This window comes from Salvelinus sp. IW2-2015, linkage group LG34 (genome assembly GCF_002910315.2).
Source record: "Salvelinus sp. IW2-2015 linkage group LG34, ASM291031v2, whole genome shotgun sequence".
NCBI classification, from domain to species: domain Eukaryota; kingdom Metazoa; phylum Chordata; class Actinopteri; order Salmoniformes; family Salmonidae; genus Salvelinus; species Salvelinus sp. IW2-2015.
Window position 1 is genome coordinate 8,917,020 of NC_036873.1, and position 10,158 is coordinate 8,927,177.

General features: G+C 42.4%; 1 protein-coding gene across 1 annotated transcript in view; it reads right to left on the bottom strand.

Annotated features, from left to right (window-relative positions):
- LOC111958460 (uncharacterized) overlaps nucleotides 1–9,735 on the bottom strand; it is a 23,443-nt gene extending 13,708 nt beyond the window's left edge. The window contains exons 1-2 of the mRNA XM_023979707.2: nucleotides 9,349–9,735; nucleotides 1,662–1,976 (exon numbers count right to left, since the gene is read on the bottom strand). Of these exons, the coding sequence (XP_023835475.1) occupies nucleotides 1,662–1,976; nucleotides 9,349–9,462 (429 nt within the window). The 5' untranslated portion in view covers nucleotides 9,463–9,735. The remainder of the gene's footprint in view (nucleotides 1–1,661; nucleotides 1,977–9,348) is intronic.
- Nucleotides 9,736–10,158: the final 423 nt, after the last annotated feature.

Here is a 10,158-nt window from a genome sequence, read left to right on the forward strand (position 1 = left end):
AACAGCAAAGACTTGTGAAGATGCTGCGAGGAAACAGGTACAAAAAGTATCTATATCCACAGTAAACAACTCCTATATCGACAAAACCTGAAAGGCCGCTCAGCAAGGAAGAAGCCACTGCTCCAAAACAACCATAAATAAGCCAGACTATGGTTTGCAACTGCACATGGGACAAAGATCGTACTTTTTTGGAGAAATGTCCTCTGGTTCGATGAAACAAAAATGGAACTGTTTGGCATAATGACCATCGTTATGTTTGGAGGAAAAAAACACCATCCCAACCGTGAAGGCACGGGGCGATAGCATATGTTGTGGGGGGCTTTTCTGCAGGAGGGACTGGTGCACTTCACAAAATAGATGGCATCATGAGGAGCGGAAAATTATGTGTATATATTGAAGCAACATCTCAAGACATAGTAAGGAAGTTAAAGCTTGGTCGCAAATGGGTCTTCCAAATTGACAATGACCCCAAGCATACTTCCAAAGTTGTGGCAAAATGGTTAAGACACAACAAAGTCAAGGTAATGGAGTGGCCATCACAAAGCCTGACCTCAATCCCATAAAAATGTGTGGGCAGAACTGAAAAGCGTCGGTGCGAGCAAGGAGGCTACAAACTTGACTCAGTCATACCACCTCTGTCAGGAGGATTGGGCCAAAATTCCCCCAACTTATTGTGGGAAGCTTGTGGAAGGCTACACAAAATGTTTGACCAAAGTTTAAACAATTTAAAGGCAATGCTACCTAATACTAATTGAGTGTATGTTAAACTTCTGACCCACTGGATGTGATGAAAGAAATAAAAGCTGCAATAAATGATTTCTCAATTATTATTCTGACATTTCACATTCTTAAAATAAAGTGTGATCCTAACTGACCTAAGACAGGGAATTTGTACTAGGATTAAATGTCAGGAATTGTGAAAAACTGAGTTTAAATGATTTTGGCTGCTAAGGTGTATGTAAACTTCCGACTTCAACTGTATACAGTACATATAAACAACTGATTTGACCTATTCGTATATAAATAACTATTAACTAACTATGATTAATAAACAAAATAATATAATCAGTTTGTTTAAACTGAAAAGTATTGTCCTTACATAAACAGTTTATAAGCATATCATAAGTTCTTAATAACCAAAGCCTAATTTCTMCCTCTCCTCCTTGAACTCATCAGTGATCTGAAATATTAGGGATATCTGAAAGCAAAATGTTTCCACCAGTCTTATCTGTCTTCTATACGTGGCCCTGGTTTACACTAAAAAGGGAAATGAACCTTGCTCTGCAACCAAGGTGCATGAATTGAGGAGCAAACTGAAGGGAAGAGYAAATTCAGCAATTCTCTTGGAAGACAGTGTCATTTGATAAAATGCTTTGTTATTGTTGAAACCAACATGTTTCATGTTGGCCTGTAGCCTTCATCAGGGTTTACACTACATTATGTTCACCACACCAGCCATGTCAGATCAAGGATGACTTCCAAGTAAGGAGGAAGGAMGTAGGATTTTATAGGTATTCATGTACTGAAATGAGGCCTGCTGGGTTAACTGAGGGTTTCCAGTAGGTACTGTATCTTAACCTTCAACATTTGTGMGGGAAATTCAAAACTGACCCCAGATTAGTGTCTAGCGGCAACTTTACCATACACCAGTAATTCTGTACCTCAGTATTCTTCGGATCAGGAGTGAAGGCTGCAGTTCCAGCTCCGTCCTCCAGGAGGAGCCGTGTGCTCGCTATCAGGTGCCCCAGCCGGTCCCTCACTGTTTTCTTCTGGCTTTCGTATTGGGCCCTGTCCCCGCCGTTTCCCACCCCCTCTTCCAGGCCAATGGCACGCTCCAGGAGGTTCCGGCACTGTAGCAGGGCGGAGTAGAGGCGCCACAACCTGTCATTCGGCGAGAGCTGGGAGGAGAGCAGTGGCACGGTCACCAGGCGCTCCCCGCCGACGGTGAGTTCCTCGGCAAACGACTCCTTTTTTCTCTGAAGTGGGGAGTGAGGAGGAGGGATGGAGAGAGTATGGAGAGGAAGAAGAGGGTGATGTCATGTAAAGAAAAAAACACATTAGCAGTGTTTAAAAGTACATTTCCATGACAGTGAGTGGAGAAAAACAAATGTTTTTTTGCACAACGAAACTGTTACACTGCAAAGGAATCACCACAAATGACCAAAGTCAGGCATAACACAACAATTAGTGCACAACCAAACTCAATATGCTAATGCACCTCAAAGGCAGCACTGCTAATCCAGTTCTCTAAAAGAGACGAGGCATTGACAAAGGTTTACTGCTTAAGAAATGCCACRACTGTATTTTGTTCATAAAATATAAAGTACTAGTCACAGACTGAACAAATTTGGGCAAGCGTTTCAAAGACATCACTTTTTTGTATTTTGCAATATCACCATGGACACCACGTCTAACTGCTCCTGAGTCTGTCCCAATATGTACACCGTAGTAATGGGAAGCTGTGGACATGAGGAATGCATATATGAATAAGTCACTCATTCCGAGTTAGTATTTAAACCAAACTGCATGTGGAATGTTCAAGGAAATACAAAAGAGCTGACCTACGAGACTGTGCAGTAAAGAGCATGTTTGCCCATTTTCCGATGATAGTCTAGCAATTTTCCGTGATGAGCAACAACTGGCAAATGTTTGAACCCTATTGCGGTTAGAACAACATCCGCCCTGGCCCCATTGGAACAGAGAGGTTAGTGGTTCAAATGGATAGCTGGTTCAACTACCAGAACCAACCTTCCCCAACTTCACTCCAGGGGGAAAAACAGGCAGGATGTGTGACATCACAGGTGACAAGTGCCGTGTGTGTGTTGGGTGTGTGTGTGTGGTTGTGTGTGTGTGTGTGTGTGTGGTGTGTTGTGTGTGTGGGTGTGTGTGTTGTGTGTGTGTGTGTGTGTGTGTGTGTGTGTGTGTGTGTGTGAGTGAGTGGGCGTAGGAAGTTATTATGATCTATTGCATCTAGGATCAGAGAAATAGTGAGTGAGCTGATTCCATTGAAACTTAACCCCCAGTCACGACATTATACCAAGGTGCTAACATTCTGACCACTGTGAAAATGATTCTGTGCCTGTGTGGTAGAATGATTACCGTGTAACATCGACAAGGCAGCCCTGCTTATGCAAGAGCAATGGTCAAGTAAATGGGTATATTGGTTTGTAATAGGCTACTAGACAGGGAGCAGTGGAGTGAGWTATGAACTTTGAGGYATAGGCCTATATTGTATAGATAGGCCTGTCTAGAGGGAGAGGCAAAGGTAAGGCAAACCGGAGACAGCAAGCTCTTGATCTGACTGTCATGATCTATTTCAACACATTATTATGAGTAATGACTACGTGGTAATAGATAAGTTGAAAATCATCAGCAAATTTGTGGSCTATATCTTGAGTGAATTTACGTAAACCCCATGTGTGTATTATGTTGAGTCATCTACCTCAACCAAGATTATTATAGTTTTGTGTTTTTATWTTCYTTTCTATTTATAGTAGCTTCACGATTTGTGTTTTAAATTCAGTTTAGTTGTGTTTTTACATAAACCTTACTTGTTTCATTAAAACATGTATATTTTGTTTTAGTGTTAGGGACAGAAAGAAGCCTATGTGTGGGAGGCTAGGAGACATGCATGTGTTGTGTGGTTTAGTGTTTTTTGGGGATGTAACTTCTTGCAACTGTGGGGAAGTAATGCATAAGGTGTCACACCCTGATCTGTTTCACCTGTCTTTGTGATTGTCTCCACCCACCTCCATGTGTCTCCTGTTTTCCCCATTGTATTTCTCCCTGTGTTTCCTGTCTCTCTGTGCCAGTTCGTCTCGTTTTGCCAAGTTAACCAGCGTTTCTCCTAGCTRRTATTTTTCCCGGTCTCTGTTGTTTCCTTGCCCTCCTGGTTTTGACCCTTGCCTGTCCGGACGCCGTATCCGCCTGCCTGACCACTCTGCCTGTTCTGACCTCGAGCCTGCCTATCGCRTGGTACTGTTTGGACTCTGACCTGGTTTATGAACTCTCTCCTGTCCCCGACCTGATTTATGCCTACCCCTTTTGGTATAATAAATATTGGAGCTCAACCATCTGCCTCCTGTGTCTGAAATTTGGTCTTGCCTTGTGCCCGTCCGTATATAAGGGGCAATTCCATAGTAAAGGAATTATGCTTTGACTCAGATTTTTCTCTTTAAAATATATGCCAAACAAAACATTGATTTCAAAGTTTAACAAACCATACGATTCTACACACAAGGACTAGGTTGAACAATTTACAAAGAATTTCACAAAAACACATTTACTGGAATAACTGTGCAGATGCAAAGTTTGGTAGCAGAATTACAATAAAATCTCCCTCAGTTGTTTAACAACATTTTCCAAAAACTCAGTTTAATATTAGGAGATAGTGAGCTACAGGGAAACGAGGCCCGAGCACGCCCCCATTCTCATCGACGGGGCTGTAGTGGAGCAGGTTAAGAGGATCAAGTTCCTTGGTGTCCACATCACCAACTAACTGTCATGGTCCAAACACACCAAGACAGTCGTGAAGAGGGCACGCCAATGCCTATTCCCCCTCGGGAGACTGAAAAGATTTGGCATGGGTCCTCAGATCCTCAAAATTATACAGTTGCACCATCGAGAGCATCCTGACTGGTTGCATCACCGCCTGGTATGGCAACTGCTCGGCCTCCGACCGCAAGGCACTACAGAGGGTAGTGCGTARGGCCCAGTACATCACTGTACAAGTACAAGCAAGTACAAGCACCCAGTACAAGCTGCCTGCCGTCCAGGACCTCTATACCATGCAATGTCAAAGAAAGGCCCTAAAAATTGTTCAAAGACTCCAGCCACCCAAGTCATAGACTGTTCTCTCTGCTACCGCACGGCAAGCGGTACCAGAGCGCCAAGTCTAGGTCCAAAAGGTTTCATAACAGCTTCTACCACCAAGCCATAAGACTCCTGAATAGGTAACAAAATGGATACCTGGACTATTTTCATTGACACCCCCCCCCCCCCCCCCCCACCCAATTTTTACGCTGCTGCTACTCTCTGTTTATTATCTATGAATAGTCACCTACATGTACATATTACCTACATGTACATATTACATAAATTACCTCAACTAACCTGTGCCCCCGCACATTGACTCTGTACCGGTACCCCCTGTATATAAACTTGTTTATTTTTTTTACGCCCCCAAACAAGACCACGTTTGTTATTTCCAAACAAGACCAAATCTGAACCAATCATAGAAGTCTATGTCACAGTACAGCATAGTAGATCACAGTAGATTGGTCTATTTCTAATACCTTTTGTAAGATGTTAGACGCTGTTTATTAAGACCCGTTTTCCAGCTATTTGACCAGAAATCAAAGCCTTTGCTTATTCCTAATTTTTAGGTTGGAAAATGTATATATGCCTTAATTAAAAATATATATACTCTTGGCTTTCATTTGACACCCAATTTGACATGCTCCTATGAACTTTACATGTTGGTGCTCATGGGTCCGTTAAGAAGGATATGCCCTAAGGTGATGGGTCAGGTCATAGGTTAGGTTAGGTTTAAAGGTAGACTCAGCGAGATAACATAGATGCACGAAGTAAACAGCAAAATATTTTTGCAACAACCAGGAYCACTGAAGAGTGAGGCGAAACATCTCTGCTGTTTTGGTCCCGTAGCTACCACGTTGTAGCAGCGTACCTGTGCCAATACGCAGATACTATGTGTGACTGTGTATGAGCATAGTCTTGCATCATGCTCATCTCAATGGACACGTTTGAGCGGATCATTTTTGTCAAGTTGGTGACTGTAACGCTCGTCCTCCTCCTCGTCTGAAGAGGAGCATGGATCAGACCAAAACGCAGCGTGGGTTGAATACATAATGATTTATTAAAGAAAGACGAACACGAAAAAACACTTGATAAACTACAAAACAATAAACGACGTTAACAGACCTGAACTTGAGAACATATAACAAGAACGCACGAACAGGAAAGAACGCACGAACAGGAAGGAAAACACGAACGAACGAAACAGTCCCGTGTGGCACAAACACTGACACAGGAACAATCACCCACAAACAAACAGTGAGAACAGCCTACCTTAATATGGTTCTCAATCAGAGGAAACGTAAAACACTTGCCCATGATTGAGAACCATATCAGGCTAATAACAATGAACCCAACATAGAAACACATAACGTAGAATGCCCACCAAGCTCACGTCCTGATCAACTAAACAAAGACAAAACAAAGGAAATAAGGTCAGGAACGTGACAGTGACAGTCGTTGATCACCGCCTTTCAAATTGTGTTGCATTCTGAGGTAAAAAATTGTTTGACTTGAGCATACCTGTCGACTGCATAAACTTGACAAAAATCATGTGATCAAAAGGCATGAAGTTTTGACTGCAATCGACTGCAAGTTGCTGCAGTCGCTCTTCACCAACTTCATCCTGCAGCCATTCACTGCATTGTGAAGGCTCTATTGTCAACCAATCATTAGGTGGTTTTTGTTTGACCCATGTGACCAAAAACAAGAACCAACTTGCTTTATGTGTACAGTGGATATTCAAAATCAATGGGATATTTGAGGCTCTCTCTCACTAATTGATTCTACAATGTGTAAACACACAATATTATATTATGATTTCAGTTTGTGTGATATGGGGGATAGATACATGTTTATTTCCTCCTTACGAAGAAAATCTTTTATAATCAATGGCAACCTTGTCATGTTGATTTGAGCCTTGCTGTTGGAAAAATCACTTTAGTGTCCGACTTTCATTTGTCGCAGATGCACCTCTCCCAGACTTACTCCTCGACTTTCGTCTACTGTCGGGTGCTTTAGCCGTACAACTAAAAAACGCCTGATATGGTGTTGTTTGTGGCAATGTCATCTTATGAAGTCAATCTCAATGTGAACCGTCAGATTCAGAAGCTTGAAACTCCCATAAGAAAAACGTGAAAACCCGAAACGCAAGATGTAAAGTGTTGGTTCCATGTTTCATGAGTTGAAATAAATAGTTTTGTCACACAACACAATGCCACAATTTTGAGGGAGCGTGCAATTGGCATGCTGACTACAGGAATTTCCACCAGAGTTGTTGCCAGAGAATTTAATGTTAATTTCTCTACCATAAGCCACCTCCAATGTAATTTTAGAGAACTTGGCAGTACGTCCAACATTTTTCAAATGGGTTTGTTAATTATTTTATTTCAGTTTACTAAATAGTATTTTTTTATGATCAGTTAGTTTCACTTTCACAGTTTCACTATAACCTTAGCAGATACCTTATTGCCTAATATTTTGCAGGCTATTGGGAAAGGGGCAGTGACGGATTTAGGCTAAGGCGACATGGGCAGCCACCCAAGGCGGCATCTTGCCAGGGGCGGCATGGGGCGCCCGCACAAAATATATATATATATTTTTCAAATAAAAATAATAAAAAATATTTTAAAAATATGATTTTATATCGCTCCTTTGCACATTACATCAATGATATCATGTTCACTGCCGTGGGAGTGTAGTAAATTTAACCTTGTCGGAGTGGACCCCTGATTCTAGTTTGTGAGCTAGGCAGGCTACTGCCTGGGAAGGTCTCCCACTCAGAAGTACGAGAGGAGGAGGAGGGGGCGGGCGTAGGTAGACCTCAGGCCTCCCCACTGGAATCCGGAGGTAGGGGGAGCGGGTAAATCTATCAAATAGCGCACCTCTAACTTTGTACAGTACTAATGCAATTAGTAATGCAATTAGGTGTGCAATTTAGTTTGTGTTTCTTGTTTGAAGTGCAATAGTGTAATAATCAGGTTCTCTTCTTTATAAGTATGTTATTCTATTTGTGTATTTGTGTGATATAGGATTTGTGCAATTTAGTTATATGTGTGTGTATTTTGTTAGCAATACGGTAATGTTGTAATAATAAAATTATCTTTTTTATTTGTATTTATATACTACAATTTGTTTCTATTTGTCTTTGTTACTTCTTTTTGATATATATTTGAGTCTAATTATTGTATTTATTTGTATATACTTTTAATGTTATGATTATTTATTTGTGTTGTTCCCGAATGACTGAATAAAAGTAACAGTTAGTGCAGAATGGTGATTTATTTAAGGGGGGGGCTGAAGTGGGGGTTCGCCCAGGGAGCCATAACAGCTAGAACCGCCACTGGGGCGATGCCTAGTCAGTTGTACAACTGAATGCCTCTTCGGCATTTAACCTATTCCCTTTGAATAAGAGGTGCGAGGACTGCCTTAATTGACATCCGCGTCTTTGGCGCCCGAGGAACAGTGGGTTAGCCTTGCTCAGGGGCAGAATGACAGATTTTTACCTTGCCAGCTCGGGGATTTGATCCAGCAATCTTTCGGCTAATGGCCCAACGCTCTCACCACTAGGCTACCTGCCGGGGTGGAGATTGAAAAGCATTGTCTTATAATTAGTTGGCTGATAGATAAAGGCTACATTCCTAACCGCTCCCTTCCTCCCAGCAAAAGAGGAAGGGAGCTGAGTCTAWGCAGGTTGAGATGTGTGCGTATGAGAGGGAGGATATACTGTATCTGGCTATTTGGCGGGAAACCAAGAAGAATTTCATAATTCACACCCCGTCATTTACATAGTTCATTCATTGAGTGAGAACGCGATGCACATGGAAAAAACGTGCATGTCCGGACATCGACCTGTGCGCCAGAAACCTGTGCGCCAGAAACCTCTGTCATTCTTGTTAAATGGGGCGTGCATGAGTATTCACACCCCCTCCTTATCTAGTTACATTCCTGGACCCCCACTCCTGGATCGGATGCCACACACACACACACACACACACACACACACACACACACACACATGAACCACACACACACACACACACACACACACACACACACAACACACACACACACACACACACACACACACACACACACACACACACACACACACACACACAACACACACAAATCCATCAAATACATGTCCATTATCGCAATCCAGCTCCTCACTATTCTCTGATCTAGATGCAAATATGAAATATAATAACTTCCTACCCCCCCCCCCACACACACCACAACACACACACACAGCACAAACACACACACCACCTAGCTACAAACTACCCACACACACACACACACACACACACACACACACACCAATCCATCAATACATGTCCATTATCGCAATCCATGTGCATCAAGACATTTCCATATCCCAATCTTCCATATCCCTTTCATAGGCTAGGCTACTGGCTAAATAACATGTTTTGTCAAGCAACCAGTAGGCCTAATAACAGGTTAATAACTGCGAAGCAGAATGCAGCAGAATGCAATAGCCTGTCCAGACTTAACACTAGACGAAATACTTACATAAAGTTCCAATAAGAGAATGCATTCATGGTGCAACTCATCAGCAAGAGCAGCTGCCCTCGCAGTTCGGGACTGTTCCGAACCAGCCCCTCTTCTTGTACGTGTCCCTGCCATATTCAGTAGAGAAGCAACAGACAGGCACCGAATAGCAATAACGTTTTCTTTCCTTTTTTAAAACTTTCCCTTCTGTCTGCTAGTTTTCTTGTTTCATAGTGCTCAAATTTAGACAGCCATCAAGAAGCGCGTCTCCGCCCTTTCTCYSSCTMRAACCAAGCCAGTTAATTCAATACCTTTCTGTGTACGAATTCCTTCCCTTACTTCCACAACTTTACCCMTTGTGTTACTGTGTTGCGGTATTAAATATCCTTGTCTAGTGCCACACCTCCCCTTCCCCGGTAGGCTTATGTCAGGCAGGCATGTGGAATTTAACGGGATAACTAAAGCGGAGGCGTGGGAATGGGAGGAGTCGCACGTTGGTAAGCTATTATTTATTCATGAAGAGTTTAAACGAATTAGCCTGACAGATTGACGAATCTATTCAACAAGACTAGTGACGRGTTGACGCGCTAGTCGGGACTAGGAAACTCGGAAATATCAGACTTGCTAATTGGTTGTAGTTATACACGTCCCGCGTTCAACCAGTTAGCAAGTCTGGCATTTCCGAGTTTCCCAGTTCCGACAAGRACATGAACGCGACATTTTTTTATTTTTATTTAACCTTTATTTAACTAGGCATAGGCTACATCAGGGGAAAGTCCGTCACAGTTTACTGCCTACATTAATAACTCAGCTGATTTGATGATCAAGTAG